General features: G+C 43.0%; 1 protein-coding gene across 1 annotated transcript in view; it reads left to right on the top strand.

Annotated features, from left to right (window-relative positions):
• ITIH5 (inter-alpha-trypsin inhibitor heavy chain family, member 5) overlaps window positions 1-19346 on the top strand; it is a 47567-nt gene that overhangs the window by 9351 nt on the left and 18870 nt on the right. Inside the window, exons 5-8 of the mRNA XM_009577418.1 lie at window positions 242-349; window positions 2309-2559; window positions 10604-10773; window positions 11337-11453. Of these exons, the coding sequence (XP_009575713.1) occupies window positions 242-349; window positions 2309-2559; window positions 10604-10773; window positions 11337-11453 (646 nt within the window). The remainder of the gene's footprint in view (window positions 1-241; window positions 350-2308; window positions 2560-10603; window positions 10774-11336; window positions 11454-19346) is intronic.

The raw sequence follows: 19346 nt of genomic DNA, 5'->3' as shown, positions 1-19346 counted from the left end.
TGAACTAGCATTTTAGAGAGGTAAACTCCTGGACAAAAAGTGTACTCTGCTGGTATAACCAGCCAGCGAACTTCTAGGTTGGCTTCTGTCTCAGTGACTCGAGTGGACCTAGGAGAGTTACACCAGCAGCACACTCAGCCTATTCACCTGTGCACAGTCTGTGAACCCTTCTCCAGCAAGCTGTACAGCTGTCACTGTATATGGGTGCAGAGTGGTCATGCTGACATCTCTGTCTCTCCAGGAGCATCGGCAACAAGACTTATTATGGGGAAGTCACAGGGAAAGAAAAGAAACATAGCAGTGATGACAAAGCAAGGCACAAGAAACCTCCGAGCCCTACAGATGGAAGGTAAGTGTCATGCATTTATCTGTGTTCTGGGAAGCGACATACTCTTCTTCCATCTTTATTTCAGCTGCTTTGGCGTACCCATCCATGGACTGACAGGAAGAAAGAATTAAATAGAATGCTATTCACACTGCCTGGTGTCATTCCCATACTCCAAGTCACGTAAAATTGCAGGTGGCCTTTTCTAGCCCTGTGACACGACATTTTCACATCCAAGATGCTCCAGGACGTACTTGAGAGGGAAAGAAATGTTGTTAGTTCCTGAATAACAGGCAAGAAAATTAAGGCACACAGAAATTCAGTGAGTTACAACCTCATGGCTGCAAAGTTAGTCAGTGGTAGAACCACAGGTAGCCTTTTGCAATCATGTTTACTTGGCCTGTTCTCGGTACTTGGCAGAGTTTAGTCCTCTTGGCCAAGCACTGGCAGAAAGTCTCATCCCTTTAATAATCTCAAAACCTATATGTTCACCTGAATGCACTTCAGCAGCACTATGGGATATTTCCCCCCTTCTAATTTCACCCAAATGGCTCTCAAAGATACGCACCGTTGGATGGATTTTGCTGCTCTGGAAAATCCTGCACTATTCCCAGTTTGGAACAGTAGCACTATTCCAACATGAACACATGATCAAGAACAGCTAAATAGACGATGATTTTCAGACCAGAGAAATAATGAACTGTGGGGACGGACAGGTCTGTCAGAGATCTGAACTTATGAGCGGTATGTGGAAGGAGAATAAGGAATTTTTATTTTCTGTCTTTCATAGGAAAACTAGGGAAAATTGAATGAAATTATCAGATGTCAGGTTCAAAATGGCCAAAATAAGGTATTCTTCACATAAATTGTGTTTCTTGCCACTAGAAATTGTGGATGTTAAACTTAATGTGGGTTCAAAAAGTGACTAGACGAATTTTTGATAGGAAAAATCCACCAGGAAACTTTAGCAAAGGATGCTGTCTCAGGATCCAGACACAGACTAGCAGAACCTGAAAGAGTTCTGTATTTTTCTTGAAGAACTATATTTCTCTTGTCCTGCCCTGTTGCATCCTCTTCTGTAGGCGATTACTACCTGTCATTGTTAGACCACTGGTATGATCCAGAGATGTCATTCCAACCGTCCTAAAGGCTAATACTAAAAAAAAAATATCATTTTGTATGTGTTAGAAGCCTCAAATCCTTTTCGATACTCACTGAATTGTGGGCATCACCAAAATTTCACATCAGTGATTTCTGAAGTTACCCCTACATGGCATTAAAAGTTTCCATTCTCATTATATGGCTTTTTTATTTTCCCCTCACAAATAGCAGTGCCTGGCATCACATCGGTGCCGTTTAGCTGGACATTACAGTGCACTGTATGGGAGGTAGAGCATCTTAAGTTATCTCTGTTTAACAGAAGGGCAGCCGAAGCTGATAAAGGCTAAAGGTGGGAATTCATCTCACTTCAAACTAGCGAACAGAAAGCTGACTCTCAGTTGTATGCTGGGTGACTGGTTGAGTGCTTTTAGAGAGGTGTCCAGTGGTGAAATTATCTTAAGGGTCCTATTTGAGTATGTAGCTATAAACAGCTAATATTAAGGAAGAGGAATTCTTTTGTACTTTGCTTAAGATATTGCAATGCGTCAGCAGTGTCAAAGCCAAGAATTAAATATGGGTCTTGCAAATCCTCTGTGTAAGAAACCAAGAGACAGCCTTTCCTCTGGCCCTGCTCCATGTTATACATCTCTGTCATATTCCTCTCCGTAAGAAGTCATCTTGTCTTTTAAGACCTTTCCTCCTGTGGAAACCTCCGATGTGCCCAATGCTTTGTGAAGCATTAGGATGTTTTCTTTCTTGCTGGTTTCACATATTCGATGATAGGACATACTTTTATTGGACCAACAAAATCCAGACTCATCATTCACTGGAGGACGTGGTGTGTGATGTGTATGTGAAGGTGTCTTTGGATTTTCCTTCCAGGGAGAATGGCTATGAGACATTCAAAGCTTCTGTCTTCATTCCTCGCAAGATGCAGGCCAGGTTCCTACTGCATTATGAAGAGCTTTTGCAAAGGCGACTGGGAAAATATGAGTATACCGTCAGCATCCGGCCCCAGCAGCTGGTGGGGAGGTTACGAGTGGAGGTGAACATCCTGGAGAACTCAGGCATAGTTTCACTGGAAGTGCCTCCCCTTCGAAACAGCAAGCATAAAGGCAATGGGAAAGTTGAAGGTAAGGAGAGATTTTATGACCCATGGTTCTGTTAGTCGTGGGGCCTTAATCACTTCTCAAGAACTGGGCTGGCAGTGTTGGGAGTTCTCCAAGGCAATCTTGGATAATTGTGTAGACTGGTGTTTCATCCACTTTCCCTCTGCTCCAAATGAGGCATTAAACAAAACCCCACCGTTGTATTAAAGCAGCATTGTCTAGGATCAAGACTGTATTAGAAACTAAAGGACACATCTCATGAAGACAACAAGAAAAATGAATGCTAGCAGCTCATTAGGCATAAATTATTCTGGCAAATTCCAACTATAACTTTATTTAAAAAGATACATTTTTTACTTTCCCTTCTTAATTCTTGCTGCACTCATTGTATGACAGGTACATTCCACCCCAGAGGTGGTTGCATCTGAGTGACAAGCAAGTCTCTAAGCATTGCAGGCCATCAGCAAGTCCTATTTAGAGATCTCTCATTCACTGGTTGGGCAATCTCCAGGTTCATGAAAGCTGGTATAATGGCTACAACGTGAAAAGGATTTCAGGATTATGGACTCTGTGCAGTTCGGTGGTGGGAATTCAGTCTTATCATAAAGGCTAATGGCTTTTGTTCTATAGATGTCTGAGTCTATGTGGGATCTGTGCATGTGAGAACTTTGAAGCTTAATGAATATAGGACTGATCCCATTCAACTCAATAGGATTTTTTTTTGCTATTGTCTTTACAAGCTTTGAACTGGGCCTTCAGGCCTTGTGTTCAGCATTTGAGCAGGCTCTTCCCTGGCTCCACATCTCCTGGGAACTGTTTATTTTAAGTGAATTGTTTTTTCCATCCATCCATGCCAAGGCAGATAGGAAATCCTGCATTTTAGAACATGGGAAATTCCAAGAGGAAAATCCATGTTTTGCCAAAGCACTAAGTGCGGTCCAAGTATCTACTCTTACCCCCAACTGTCCTCACTCACTGTTCAGACAGTGTAAAGGTAATTTTTCTAGTGTAAACAGTGAGGAGCACAGGATACTGTGATTGCTGCATGTTGACAAAAACCCCTCACCAAAAAAAGAGGGTGAGTCGGAGCTGGAAGCAGGATGTGGAATCTTGTAGGACTTGATCCTCAGTTACTCTAAGTGACACAATGCCAGCAAAATCAGTGGAGCTGTGCATGTCTGCCAGGTAAAAACCCTAAACCATGTGAACATGGAGTTAAACTGATTGCTCAGTGTGATCTTACTGATTTCGTCCAAATCACATTGAAATCAAGGCTGTCAGTGACTTGAACTAGCTTCAGGTCAAGGCTTATATAGAGTCTCTCTGCCGTACATCCATGCACTGTGTGATAAATGTGCTCTGCCCCTCATCAGGAGGGACGGGGAACCTTTTTCACCTATCGGGGAGTACCATAGTGCATTGTGGTATATGGTTTCCTGCAAAGCATCTGGCACTGATCAAGGTTAGAGACAGACTAAGCAGAGCAGACACACTGTTGGTCTAGTGCAGTATGGAAATTCCTATATGTAAATGACACACAGGGAAAACTCTCGTAACTTGCTCTCCAAATGGCAATCTGTGAGCACTGATCATTGTTGGCACTCTGCTTCAAATTCAAAACAGCTCATATAAAAATGGGCCCAAACTCTAAGATTCCATAATCCTCCCTAGCCAGTAAAATGTACATAAAACAGTTGTCCCATTTCAAGATGGGTAAAGCAACTGAAAGTCAGATTCCCTGTGCTTTATCCTTGCTCAGAATTCAATTACAGACCCTTTCTATCTGGAATCGCCCTATACAGTTGGTGAAAACTGTTTGTTGTGATGAAAACACTGCTATGGAAGTCATTGAAATGCCAAACACACTTTTGGGGACCACCATGGGCAGTGAGGAGTGTCTCTGCCAGATCAAGTCTTCATTGGTACTCAGGTGTGTGGCACTCAGATGAGTGTATAGGGTTAATGAATTCAGTAGGTTTGCTGAACTTCTTTCTGATCTAAAGCAAGATGAGGAGATTAGGACATTACCAGCAGTCAGCCCCCCCCAAAAAAAAAAGAGAAAAGAAAAAAGAAAGAATTGGCAGAGCATCTCAGAAGGGTCTAATATAGATTGCAGAGAAGGACAGCTTGTTTTGGATAGGAGGGATTTACCGCTTGTGATCTCTTCTGGCCAAGAAGGTCAATCACATTCGGAGCTGACAACAGGAACTTCCTGCCTTCCTAAACACAAATGGAAACCACAAGAATACTCCTAGGGAGGGCAAGGCCAAGGCAAGGAGCATTTCACTTGGCAATGCACTATATTCCAGGCGGCTGTCATCTCTCAAGCTTGATCTAAAAAAAGCGAAACATCTGAGTCATTAGATCCTCCCTGCAAAGCCTTCTTGCTCATATGACACCTGAAGGCCCAAGAGCATGAGATCTGCACATCCAGTGAGGCCTCCAGGGAAGGCTATGGGTTTTTAAGTGAAAGACAGCTGAATTGCAAGTCTTACATTTAAAGAGTGGCTGCTTGGCAGACAGTCTGCAAACTGGGAGTAAACCGGGAAAAAGACAGTGTTTGGTCTCTTCTTGGATTCCTGTGGCTTAAAACTCTTCAGTATCACTTGACTGGAGAGCATGGTAGGAATCTAGTAAGTGGCCAGCAAAGGATGCCAGACCAGATGCTGCCATACTGTGTTACCTGTGGTGCCCCAAATGAGAGGTCATGACTTAAAAAAATGACCAAATAAGAAATGGACACCTGCACATTAAAAATTGTACTGCCTGACTGGTTTGAGTTTGAATATGTCATGAAAACTCTCTTCCTCAATTTCCTATGTCTACAAAGATGTCTATAGTATCTCACGGTTAATGGTAAAATGTGAGATTTTGGTAAGTATTAATAAATTACCTTGAGAGTATTGGGTGAAAAATGTATTGTGACATCAAGTCATCAGTTAAATGGCATTCTGAGTTACATGTCTAAGTGCCACCAACCTGAAACCATTGTTGAGGATGGGATGTAGTTCACAAGTCATTTAGATACTTTTGACTCTGACTGACTTGGATAAGAAACTACGTTCTTTTTCTGAGTACAGGTCCTGAAGATCCAGTGTAGGATTGGCAAATTAAGTTGAAAATCAAATATGTTTGGCTTTGGAGTCATCCACAGCTCCAGATGATGAGCACCAGCAGTGATTGGTGTTCATAACTGAAATGCCGACCTGTTGTGGCAATAAACACTGTCAGCAAAACTAATGAAAAAAAAAGAATAACAATAGTTTAGATGACCAAAAGTGGAGGAATGGCTAATCTGCCTTTATTTCATGGACCAGTCCTCTTACATTTGTAGTGCTTTCTGCATGCTATCCATAGAGCCAATGTACCATGCAGGAAGCATAGTGGAAAAAACAATTTCTCTGTTTAATGGTCATTCAGGATTGGCACTTTTGACTCCAGCCAAACTGCTAGTATCCATACAGTCTGTGATGAACAGAAGAGATAAAACTTAAAGACCTATAGACAAGATGTCTCTTGACAAGAAAGAGTGAAGGACACTTTTTTCCCCCATTTATAAAACAGTGCAGAAATCACAGCAGTAGAGCAGAAGCAGTAAAGAGTCCAGTTCTGCCTGTTTTTGGCTGTAGGGGCCCAAGATACAAAGATTGGACTTGGTTCCACGAAATTCCAGTGATTTATGAAAAGCAAAGCTGTGCTTTGCTATAGACAGAGGCTCTTGGAAAGTCCTGCGTACATCCTCTCTGAATATGGAGCAAATACAATGTGATGACAGTTCTTTCCAGGATATTTCCTCTGTCAGTGACTCCTGTGCACACAGCTCCATTTGGGAATTGTATTTTTCCCAAAGGAAGATATTAGGCATGTGAGTTTTGGAAAGTGATCTTTTGGCATGTGCGGGTGCTGTCTTCGGTCACATACAAATCCCAAAACAGGAGACATTGAGGCCAATGATCTTGCTTCCTCTGGTGACCTCAGAATGGAGCCATTTTCTAAATGATGTCCTACCCAGCATCCTCAGGGATGACTGTCCTCATCATTTTCCTCCAGCGCAGTGGTGTGAGAACTAGTCATGGACGTGGGCAGGGAGACTCTAGGCTGCTTGAGAATGACTATTTCTTTTCAAAGTCATAGGTCTCAGAAAGGTTTTTATTTCTTATCACAGTTGTCTAGAAGTTTTCACGTGTTAGCGGAGGATGCATTTTGCATTTGAGCTCTAATCCTGACTCTGCCAGTCTCCAAAATAATTTAGGTTTAACTGTTCATCATGTGAGGACTACAGTTTCACATGAAAAATGCTTTTTCCTGCTCTGTTTACTTCTTTAGCTGAATTTGATGCAAAGTTTGTCTAAAGGCCCTATTAACTACCTCAGTGTGAGCACAGACCAGCTTAAGTCTTTGGAGCTCATTGATGCTCTGTACTCTGCAATATCTCATAGATTTTCCTCTCTCAGTCACTTGTTTGAAAAGAACCGGGACAATAAACAAAGGAGAGTAATTGTGATCCAGATATCAAGTACTGCCTAAAAAAGAAACCTGAGGGAAGATGTAGTAACTGTATCAGATATATAAAAGGCTGCTGGAAGGAGGAAAAGAATACTGTGCTTTCTGTGTCAATAACAGAAAGAACAAGAAGTCATGGGTTTATAATCCAGAAAGAAAAACATAAATTAGACATTGAAAATGTCTAACAGTGAAAAAGTGAAGCTCTGGAAAGGCCTGGCAAGGGCAGGTACTGAGTTTCCATTACTGCAGGTCTGGGGTGTTTCCAGACCATGTCATAAAATCAAGTGGGAAGGGATTCAGTCTGGGAACATGCAATGGATTAGATAACCTGCCTTCCAGACCTGATTTCTATTATACCAGGGCAAAAAAAGTTATTTTGGATCTTCTCTATTAGAGCATTTTTTGTTTTTAGTCTCTGTCCTAGAGATGGGACATGAGGGACTATGAAGAACATGGGGAGCTTCCCCAGCTATTCTTGTCACTGACAATGGCTATGTGAGGCAGCCTTGGAAACCTCCTTTCCAGGGGTTCCTAAAACACTGTCTGTGTTACCGGGGATGACATTTCTCACCTCCAAAGAGTGTTTTGAGGAGTAATACAGGGATGCAATGTGATCCACATGATCCCATCTAGAGTCCACAGTGCTTTACAAAACTGGATACGTGTGATTATGCCCATTTAACAGATGGGGAAACTGAGGCATGGAGTGGCTACCTAACTCAGCTAACTTCAGATGGTCAGAATCCATAGAAATGCTAGGACTGGAACTCATGCTGTTGTGGCGCACAGCATATTATGCTCACCCATCAATGTACTTATGGCAGAGAAACACAGAAGTGAAGTCCAAAGGCCACAGCCACAGAAGTGCAGTAGGTATAAGGAGAAAGCTTCTGTTTCCAGTGTGAGACTGACTTTCACTAACCTGATGTGATATGGCCAGGCAGCCTAACCAACAACAATGCTTGCTTTTCAGCAGTTGAGGAGAAGTAATGTAAAACTCTCAAACAGATCAGAAAATATAAATGAACTGTTAAGCCATTTCTATGAGTTCTAGGCATTTCCCACACACTGGCAGTTAAATGGGGTTTTGGAAGTGATAGAAGACAGATGGAAAATCCAGGAAGGCCAATACAAGCAAAACTGATGCATTGTGTATTAAGAACATGTTACATCTGTTGATTCATCAGATCAAAGGGCAGCTATAAAAGTAAAAACAGATCAAGATGGAGGTAAAATCTGATAGAGCTATTGATTTATGACTTTTCTTTGTCTGGAGAAATCTGAACTGTACACAGATTTTAGAAAAAATGTCAAAGCTCTGGGTAATCATTTTATAAGCCCCCTTTAAGATCCAACACTCGTGTCCTTAAGTGGTTTCAATGTACTGGCTGGGACCTCTCTCTCTGTTTCCATCAGGATGGATGGGTTGGAATTGGCAGAGTCAGAGAAGCCATGATGCAGAGTCAATTTCTGACTTTACTGAAACTGTAATATCTGTCATTTAGCCTCCTTGGTCAAGACTTTTGTCGATGAGTTTGTTTCACATTCCAGATCCTCCAACAATAGTTTATTTGTGTAGAAGTTGGACCTGTGAGAAAACCCTTCCCTGCGTCAATAGTACGGTCTTATGCCTTGTCTGTTCAAATGCACTCACAGAACAGCTATAAAAGTTAAGCCAAATCAACATGAAAGTAAAATCCTAGAGTGCTATTGATTTATGACTCTTACTTTCATTCCTTTGCCTAGAGGAGTCTAGATTGTACATAGCACTTTAGAGTAAACATCACAGCTTTGGCTAATCATTTTATAAACCCACAAGAACCCTAGTCCCGGCATTTCTATGGACTTTGACCTGTGGGAAGTCAGGTGAGTTAGGTAACCACTCCATGCCTCCATCTTCCTACTTGTTAAATGAACATAATCATATGTATCTGATTTTGTAAATCACTGTGGGGTCTGGATGTGAGGTGGATTATGTCCAATGTTGCATACAGATGTCACGCTGCATTCCTCTAATGCTGCTCAAAGCACTTCACAAAGGTGGAGAAGTGCCACTCCTCGTTACATAGACAGTGTCATAGGAACCCCTGGAGCGGAGCTTTCCAAGACTGCCTGCACCTTGTTATTGTGATCAGTATTGTTAATGGGGCATAGCACATAATTAAAATTATCCTAAAGCAGATTCTATGTCTGGCCAGATGTATCATACCCTAATCTCCCCTGACACTCTTGACCTGATCTCCACTGAGCATAATGGGAGCCTACAAAATAAGCTCAGATGCAGGTACTTGCATTGTGAACACCTAAACTGGAACTGAATCTCACCCATCTTTTCTTTCCCCTGCCATACCACAGACTTCTTGGGCCATCTTTGGCAAAGATTTGAGATCCCCATATAGAGTATAATTAAGCAGCTCATTCCCACCAATTTTAATCAGCACCTGAGCAGATATAATAGAACTTCTGCGCCTCACAGGAGTGTTGGAATAATCACTGTGAGAGTTGAAGCACCCAAGAAGAACAACATTTTGGTGTTTTCAATAGCTAGTTAGGATAAGGGGGAAAGCCCTCAAAATCTAGGGAAGTTCAAGGCCAAATCTGACCTTTGGTCCATCTCATGTAAGTGTCCTTACGGAGTTCAGAGGGAATCAACACCAAAAGAGAGTAAGATGAGATTTTAGCCACACAGAGAGACAACAAGGAATATCCCTCAACTTTAAAAAATGAACACAGCTAACAAGACAAGCAGAGTTTCCTTCAGGGTGACTCAGACCTAAATTATTGTCTTTCTCTGAGATGCCCTCTTAAAGGCACATCTCTCTTCACTGACTCAGGAAGGGCTCTCGGAGATTAGGGTGAGTTTTCATGACCGCACTAGCAAGTGTTTGATTTTGTCTCAATCAGTAAGACCGAAATTGCAGTGACTATACTGATAACTCTTTGCTGAACATAAAGGCAGCTAAGACGACTTGTTCAGATGTAGACATTACACATAAGTCACTTGTCAGATCAAGCGATCAATTAGTCAGATCAATCCCACCTCACATACCTGCAGTACATCTGAACAAGTCACTTCAAGAACTCTTTATAATCAATAAGGAGAAATCTGCAGTATGATTCATCTAATCTTAGAGGAAATGTTTAAACAGGTCAAATAATCATACTTGCATTGACTGGCAGGATCTCAGGTATAGGATCTGCACTCTAGATGTCTAGAGTTGGCTGGAATGAATACCACATACATGTCTGAAGTTGTGTTCATGATTTACAGAAAGCAATTAACAGTCATACAGAGAGTATCTGGCCTTTTTGTTCAGTGACCTCCAAACAGAAGTGAGCACAGGAATTTTGCCTAAACATTTATATCCCTGATAGCATTGCAATGTTGCTTTCAATTTAGAATTAGAGGGGTTATTAAGTTCTTATTTTATCACTGGTGAGCTGAATCTCAGTGTGTAACTATGCTAGTTGACCTGACTCCATGGTAATACTGTGTGTACTGTGTTTAGACATCTGTAAGACAATGGGAAAAACTTGTAATATTGTGGTTTTATCTCAACAGGTGATGTTTCTCCTCCTCCTTCTACTGTAGTTGGACATACCAAAACCTTAGCTAAAGTTACGTTCAACCCCAGTGTTGTCGAGCAAACCAGGATCGCCCGAAATGGCATTTTGGGAGACTTCATAATTAGATATGATGTCAACAGGGAGCTGAGTGTTGGGGATGTTCAGGTACTGTACACGACTCATCTTTTCTGTTTTTATTAACTATACCTGAGATGGTTCCATTGCATTCTCCAAATGCCCTGGAAAATGTTTTCCAAGTGAAGGCTACTTCTCCATCTTGTAAGAACTATCCAAAAGAAAACCAGTCAGTTGGCAGCCGCAAGATGGACTTAAAAACCACACGTACCTACTTCACTGACTTTCTTTTTTGTATCTGCTTTTCAGTTTCTCATTATACTGCCTGTATATATCTGGATACAAGACCAGTTCCCCAAATGCATGTTGTGGTTCTGATCCCTGGGTACATATGTTATATCCTTTTTGCATTTAGAAGGAAATCCCAATGTCCACCATGGAAGGAGATGTGGAGAGCTCCAGTAGGCTCCCCCAGTCTGGATAAACAGGGGACCAGGATTAAGAGGGATACCAAGGAGCACTTATATCCTGCAATGTAGACACAGAGATTGAAGGCAGGATCAAGTGTGCCCAACCAAATATCCCATAATGATGTGTGTGGAATATTGCATCACGATCTGCCTTTGATTCTTGACTTCCTTGCTCTTCCACAGATCCTTAATGGGTATTTCGTGCACTACTTCGCTCCCACAGATCTTCCTCCACTGCCAAAGAATGTTGTCTTTGTGCTTGACAGCAGTGCTTCCATGGTAGGAACGAAACTGAAACAGGTGAGGTCCTTGTATTTATTATAGACTGGTTGGCTGTAAGGTTGCGGAGAGCTTGATTCAGGCTTCGTCTCACCAGATGGGTTCTTCTGCAAAATGTTTGCTGTGCCTGAGGTGAGAGGAGGCTCTGAAGAAACCTCAGGGTGAGATGATTTACCTGCAATGAGAAATTATCGTGTTAGTGGGAATGGGATGAGAATAAGAAGTGCAGAGGACTTCATCACTCTGTAAAAAAGGTCGGTGCTGTCAAAACTGAGCTAGGATGCTGCAGATAGGATTGTCCTGGGCAGTCCCAGCAAAGTGCATTCAGCAGACCATCATATCCAGCATAACAGCAGAGAAAAGATACTGCTGTCTTTAAATCAGCTTGGCAAAACCCTTAGCAATGTATAACTCAATGGGTTCTGTTGAAAGAAAGGTCAATTTGTCCTGTTTGAGAATCCGAGTCTTTCAGCACAAATCTCAGGCATTTTTTCAGGGCACAGATCTTAACATGAGCCAACATAACAAGCTGAAGGGCACATCTCCAATGCTTAAAATTGACCTTTGACATGGAGGGTTCAGGCTGATGCCTAAACATTTTTGCTTCTTCACTTCTCTGAGCTGGACAGATGGAAACCATCTCCAGTTCAGGAGCCAAGCAGTTGGCCTGGAAGGGCACCGTGCCTGGGGAACATACAGTTTCTCTCAGCACAGTATTATCTAGAAGCAGACTATGTCTGGGGAAATATACTCTCTTTCTCAATATTATCTGCCTAAACAAGAAGCAGAGATGAATTAAGACTTCAATTCTGTTCTGAATGATTTGACAGATATATCTCAGGTCTGCACTCACACCGGAGAGCTAAGTCCAGTTCCCACCTTATGTACCTGTGCAGAAAAGGAGAAAAGTCCTGGTAGGGTTAGTATTGTTTCCTACCATTTGAAGACTTGTGCCACAGGCATGAGATATGGAGAAGTTAGTTGGCTTCTGTCTGTTGAATGGCTACACCTTTACCTTCTACTTTCTCACCATGGCTGAGCTAATGACAGTGGAAAGTGACAGTTTCCACATAGGTTGACACCAATATGGGGCAGTTTCAGCTTGTATGGATGGTGTCCTGTCGTAACCCTGGAACATGGTGACATTTCTGGAGAGTGTGGTTATTTGAGAGCCTTTTTTTTCCCTTGACCATGAACACTAGCCTGAATGTCCTTGACAAACACAGACCATGGTCATTCTCTGACAGTTCTCTGTCTTTGAACAAGGACATTGGGGGTATATATGCCTCTCTCTCTCTGCTAAAAACTTTACTGTCTGGTTTCAATAGTGATCATAAATCTTAATTTAGAAGCTGTATCCCTTATTAAATCATCTCCACTGTGAGCTAAAATGGAGTATGACTTTTATGGCTCCAAATTACTTTCCCCAGTGACTAGAGCAGCAAACAGAGTTGTCAACAAACATACCTTGTACTATGTTGAATCAGGTCTTGAATGAAGATGCCTTTGAATCTTTGCAAATCCCTGTGGACAGAGCCTGGCTCTTGGCTTTCTGTTATCCTTCTGCTGAAAAATGTCTGCCTTGTCTAGCATAATAAGCACAAATGCACCCAGTCCTGTATACTGAAGGCAGACAGTCAGCGATACAGCGCTGAACCAGGGAGATTAAGACTCTGACGGGCTTTGGTGCTAGCGTGAGCTGCGCAAGTAGTGCCTTGGGTCAGCAGGTTAACCTTGTACTATGAAAGCTTTTATTCTCCTCCTGAGCATATTAGTGTTTCTTTTTCACATACTTACTAGAAACAACATGGCCAGGGATTAACCCTTGAAGGTCTACTTCGTAGCCTAACCAGCTCCTAATGCTATACACACACAAATCTTAGGCCAGCTAGGTACAAAGAGGTGCCTCTTGAGCCTGAAGTGAGAGAAGTGTCTAGCCAGAACCTTTGTCGAGGATGTACCCAATTTTTTGCCCTGTTATCTCAGATATACTCTTTTTTGGAGAACCACTGGTATATTATGGGAGGAGTGCTATGTGCAGGAAGCATTTATCTTCCTCTGATTTCAACTGCTCCAAAAAACAGAACTGCACGGAATTATGACCTAAATCATAAAAACCTCACACAGAGTAGTCAAGGAAAGACCAAAATCTAGGACTGGCTGAATAATATGCCTCTTTTGGTACACTAAGAAAGTGTGATCAGTTACAGCCATGGCCCATGTCTGCTCAGTGGCCTTTTTACCCAATTGTTGTTGTTATTAAGATGTTTGTTAAATCACAGACACGTCCCCTGGTGGCAAGATACATCTGAGCAAAGGAAATGCCTCCTTTTCTTATTTTCTCTCGGACTCTTGCAGCTGTGGTGATCTATGGTTGTGTGTAGAGAGCTGGGAATTCCCATGGAACTGTCTTTCCTCATATCTCTCTACTAAGTCACATGCCAGATCAGCTAAAAATACAGTCAGCACTTGTATCGAGTGCTCTTGCAGGTCAGCTGCAGTAACTATGGCAAAGGACAGTTTTTAGGGTTGTATAAGCAAGGATGAGAAACATCAGCTGTGCACCTTTTTCTATAGTAACTTGAGGAGATTTTGCACTCTTCAGTCACCTTCATGAAGTTAATGGCAAAGTGACTCAAATGGGGTCAGGATTTCATGCATCCTGCAGTTCCTACAATCTAATTGTGAGTCATTCCTCTCCCAAGGTTTTCCTTTTCCTACATGGATTTTTATCTTTTGTGCCATCCCTTTCTTCCTAAGATATCTCAGTCTTTGAAGCAACAGGATGTCCAGACCCAGTTGCAAACACGTATAGTGAGATTGGTTGATCAGCTTAAATCAAATCATTAAGACCCTTGAGACGTTCCCCTTACATCATGGAGACATATATTAGCTTTGTGGGGAAGATCAGTTAACGTGCATGTTTCTCCTGCAGTTTTCACCACCTCTGAACTCCGGTGATGTCTAGCAGTCTCTGATGTGTTACAGCAGGCCACCTCCACTGAGAATCTGGGCCTTTGCGACAGTCACCTTCTAGCACTGGCAGGGAGATAAAGTTCAGGAAGAGACAACTCTTAAGCATGATGATAAAAAAATGGTTCATGTGTTCAAGACTTTGCACTGCTGTCCCACTAGCAAGGAAAATACTGTTTTTGTCCTCATGAGCTTTGTTCTTTCATTTGCAAAGAGACAGTAAGCTCTGTGCGGAATGGTTGCTTTTAACAGGAGCCAGAAGAGCCTGGGGAACAGGTTATATCTGCAAGGTTTACTGGGCAGCAAAATGATTTGTCCTTTGAGCGGTCTGACCTGCTGATTTTTATGGTACCTTTGGGCAGGTAGAGGGGGACATAGCACTTTTACATTGGTATAACTAGGAGAAAGAGGGGCCAGTTATAGGTTCACCACCTTGTGACTACCATGATTATCTCCAACTTCACTGAACATGGTGAAAAAGGACCTTTATCAGCTTGCAATTCAGAGTTATAGAACAAGCATGTTCCAAGCTATGAATGTGTCCACAAGAGGATTGGTTTGCAGATATTTTGCAGACATGAAGTAAAATGTAGTTTTTTCAACCACAGATTCGTTTCACCTTACCTTTCCCACAGGCAATAAATGCCCACACACTCAGTTAAACAGTTGGCTACACCGCAAGCCTGGCAACTTGTCAATGGTAGTGTGCCAGACTGTAATTGTCTTTGAGGTTAATTGCTCTAGGAGGAACTCAGCTGAAGCTGGGAGCTGCTGCATATTTGCAAGTGCTTCAGTTTATTTGCCTACATCCATCCAAGGGACGCTGTCGGTACCCTTGATCCGTGACCCACACTGTCTGAGCCCTTCTGAGGGCCTGAGTGCCTTATATACACATACCCCTAAACCTCTGTGCCTCAGCACACAGACTCCCTCAGAGAGCAGACAAGCACCTGAACACTCCAGACTCCACTGACTTCTGCTGGTTGCTGCAGAGCTGACTGTGGGCCTGTTGGCTACTAGTCCAAATAATGGCTGCTGCCCAGGAGAACTACCTTAAATCACCAGAGGACTTTGGAAAAAAGGCTAATTCTAATTATAGCCTTGAGTGACTTTAAAGCTACCGTGAAGAGGAAAGATTTGTCAGCTTTTCCATTTCTATTGGAAAGCAACAATCTGAGTGAATGCAGAACAACTGTATGCAGTGTCTCCAGCACCAACAACTTCATGCAGCTGCCTCCTACTTGGGAATACACAACAGCTGTGTCATCTCAGTCCTCTCTGTAGATATGAATATGGAATATAGGAACTACTACAGTAAATAAGATTCAGATCCATATAGACCTTAATTGCCCAGCTTCCAAGAAAGGTGCAAGTACCTGTCATGCAGCAAAATAATCTGCCTTCCCCAAACTCTAAAATTTATAAATAATGACAGGGTCATATAGAGAAACAAGTAACCTTCAGAGCAAGGTGCCCTCAGATGTTCAGGACAGAGAGCATCTGCTTCTGGTCTCAGGACTAACAACCAACATACCCCCAGCTGATTTGCTCCATTCTGAGACAGAATTTCCCGGGAAGACCCCAGCCCACCTATAAATCACAAGTCCCTTAGTTGCGTTCAGAGTAAAGAGGATTCAAAGGCAACTGCGGAGTTTGGCATGGAAATGCTTCTGAGGCTTGAACTGAAACCCCATGAAGACACTGAGAGTTCTCCCGAGGGTTTCAATGGGACCTTTGCTGAATTCATCAAAGGATGAACTGAAAACAGGTGCTATTGAAGTGACAGACACAGGCCAGTGATCACCAGACAAGTCCATAATGAAAAGAAAGGGGCAAAGTCAAGCCAGGGTCATTGAGATCTATGACCAGGCATAGCTGTAACAGAAACAGCTACAGCATAGCTCTTGGTCTGAGACTCAGACTAGGACTGAGGGCCCAGGCTGGAGCTTAAATGGGCAGGAGTGTGGGTGGAGGCCCCAGGTGGGGCTGGTCAGAGGTATTAAAGAGTATTAGTATGCTCAAGGCCCTGGCATACACATGCAAGTCTATGAAGCTATAGATCTGGGTTTCTTTAATAGTCCTTTCCAAGCTGGAATTGTGTTTTTCCAGTTGCTGGAGCAATACCTGGAAGCCAGACCTGGCTTCTATTCATGTTTTCATCATGGATCTGTTATGTGAACTTAGGTAAGTTAACTTCTTTGTCTGTGCTTGTTTCTGCAGAGTCTTGTCTGTTTAGCTGGCAAACCCATGGCTGGGCTTATTGCTGTAGAAAATCCCCCAAGTCTAAAAGATGTGATGTTTGCCAAGACTTAAGCTATTAGCCTAACGCTGCTTGCAACAACATTGCTATTTTGAAGTAAATACCCCTTCACCCTAATATGGGGTGTGTGCTACACATTGCTCAACTGTTTCTAACTGTGAAGAGCAGTTGAAGCTCAGAAGTGCTTGTGGGACCTCGTGTGGAAGCCTGCTGGAGTGAGGTCTTCCATATTATATTACTGCATGAAGTCATCAAACAGTGTTCACAGGCAGTTCTGACTCTGAGGTCCACATGATGTAATTTGAGGTCCCTTAGGAATGAGGGATATGATACTACCTGTGTCATGAGGAGAGAGCTTTTGCTTGGATAGTTACCCCTGATGTAGTGACTTCATCTTCTCCAAAACTTCTGCTTTCTTCTCTGCAGAGTTTGGGGCAAAGACTTGGCCTCTGCTCATGTCTGAGGCAGTAGCTTGGGATGGAAGTGGGCAGGAGAAGAGTTGGAAGCAGGGATGTAGAAGAGGGAGTGGGGATCCTGGAGATGCTGAGAGGATTTGGAAATGGGGAAAATGGGAAGGGGAGCAGCTGTTGGAGGACTGTGAGGGCCCTGTGGCAGATTCTCAGGTGGGAAGCTTGTTTTTTTTAAAGAACAATTTAGTGCTCTTGTATTGCTTAATGCTAACCCTGACCAAAAGTGCTGAGTCTTTGCTCCAACCAGCCAACCATTGTCACCATCCCTCGCTCACTGGAGATGAAAATGAGGAAGTCACACCTAAAAGCAAGAGGTATCACAGTTCAAGGAAAAAGGGCCAGGGCTATGAGAGGAGTTGGCTACAGAGTCACAGCCTCTGCAGAGGGATAACAGATACTTCATCTTCGTGGAAGTACAGCACTCCTTTTCATGGAGAAATAACACCTCCTCCCTGAGTAGGAATCATGCAATCTCTCCTTGGTGAAATAGCACAGACCTTTTCCCCATGGAGAGGAAACATCTCTCCGTGAAGGAGGAACGTATCTCTCCTAGCAGGTTACACACACAAGTAGGATGTTCTGAGAAGGGGCTAGAAAGCTTCAAACCTGGCAGGCTTCCGACTGCTGAGGCACCAACTGTGAGAGAGTGGCTAAATGATGAAGAATGGAGGCTAATCAACATGGAAAGAATAGCAACCTGTGTCTCAGCCCAACTCCTGCTGCATAACATAGCAGCTAATGGTTGCTGAAATCGAGGGGGTGTGCTGTAGACAGCCTCTTGGGCATGTCATCTCTTCCCAGCTCTGTGTCGGCAGCTGATCTGTGTGACAGAGAATGAAAGTCCCAAGTTGTTGGAACCGTTTTTATGCACTGGGACTAATGCCATCTTCTGGGGATGGGCAGAGGGAGAGATGTCAAGCTCTTTATTGAGGGCATGGGGCACTTTTCCCTTGGTGTTGACCTTTTTGCTGTTAGCTCCATGGAAATTGTTTGTCATGCTGACAGGGTGGGGGTTTGAGTGTCTGACTGGCATGTTACGGGATGTGATCCCACTTAAAATGAGCTAAGCACAAGACAAGAATGTGGCCTTCATACACTGCTGTGTCAGTCTGGCTGTCTGCCCGGGTAGCCCCGTTATTTCCGGGTAGTGGGGTTATTTCTGTATGGCACGGTGGGGCAGCCTTTAAACGTTTCCCTTTTACTTATTGTACAGAAACGTTTACCGCTCCAAATGTAATCCATACTGCACTGTTGATAAATGCTTGAAGTAATGATGCTTGGTGCTGATAAGAGCTTGCCTCCTTAAAACTTTGTACAAGCATTTATTTATATCCTCAACACTGCAATGAGATTGCAAAGACTTAGCATCTACTCTGCTCTCTGGGCACATGAAACTCCAGTTTCTGAGAAATCAGATCATCTTGCAGTTTTTTATGTATTTATCACCATACTGTTGGGTGCTAGAGAAGTGAGTTACCCCAACTGATACCTAAACTTGTCCACATCCTTAAAGACAGTTTTATATTCCACTGAGCAGAAATCCGGTGCTTAAGTGCCCTGGATGAATGTGGAACTAAGTGATTTACTCAATGTTAAGTGGAAAATCTTTTTCAGAAAAGACAATAGAAACAGTTGCTCTAAATGATTGAGTATTTCTTTTGCAGACCGGGAAACTACAAAGCAACTTTTTCTAAGGCCATATGTCAGCAATGTTCAAGTTACTAGCAAGGGATCTGTGATGTTCAGGCGGGAGAGACTGGACCATGGACTGGAGACAGACTTTTATTGTCCAGAGCGCTACAACCAAACTCCCTCCCGTCACAGGCCAGTGTCAGTGTAAAACAAAATGCTTCTTATCCAGAATTGTGAAGGAGTTTTCCTTGGTTACGCGATCAGTGTCTGCCAGGAAGAAAGCACAAAGATACATTGACAGGGAGAGGGTTAGTTGCAGTCCCTGAACTGTGCGATGCTCCCTGCAGAGGAAGAAAGGGCAGATTGTCCTCCCCAAGCTGGGGATGGAGGAAGGTAAAAAAATCCATTTTTGGTACAAAAATGGCATGTGATCTGCATTATGTAGGCAGAAAGCAAACTGTGACATAGAGGAAAGCAAAACTCACAAGATGTGGCTTCAAACCTCCACAAGAAAAACAGCAGGAATGACACTGCCCAAACCTTTGCTCTCTCTGTACCTCAGCTCCTCCCTGTAAAATG

Source organism: Fulmarus glacialis, unplaced genomic scaffold (genome assembly GCF_000690835.1).
Source record: "Fulmarus glacialis isolate BGI_N327 unplaced genomic scaffold, ASM69083v1 scaffold7385, whole genome shotgun sequence".
Taxonomy (NCBI): domain Eukaryota; kingdom Metazoa; phylum Chordata; class Aves; order Procellariiformes; family Procellariidae; genus Fulmarus; species Fulmarus glacialis.
This window is presented reverse-complemented; position numbering and strand designations above follow the sequence as displayed.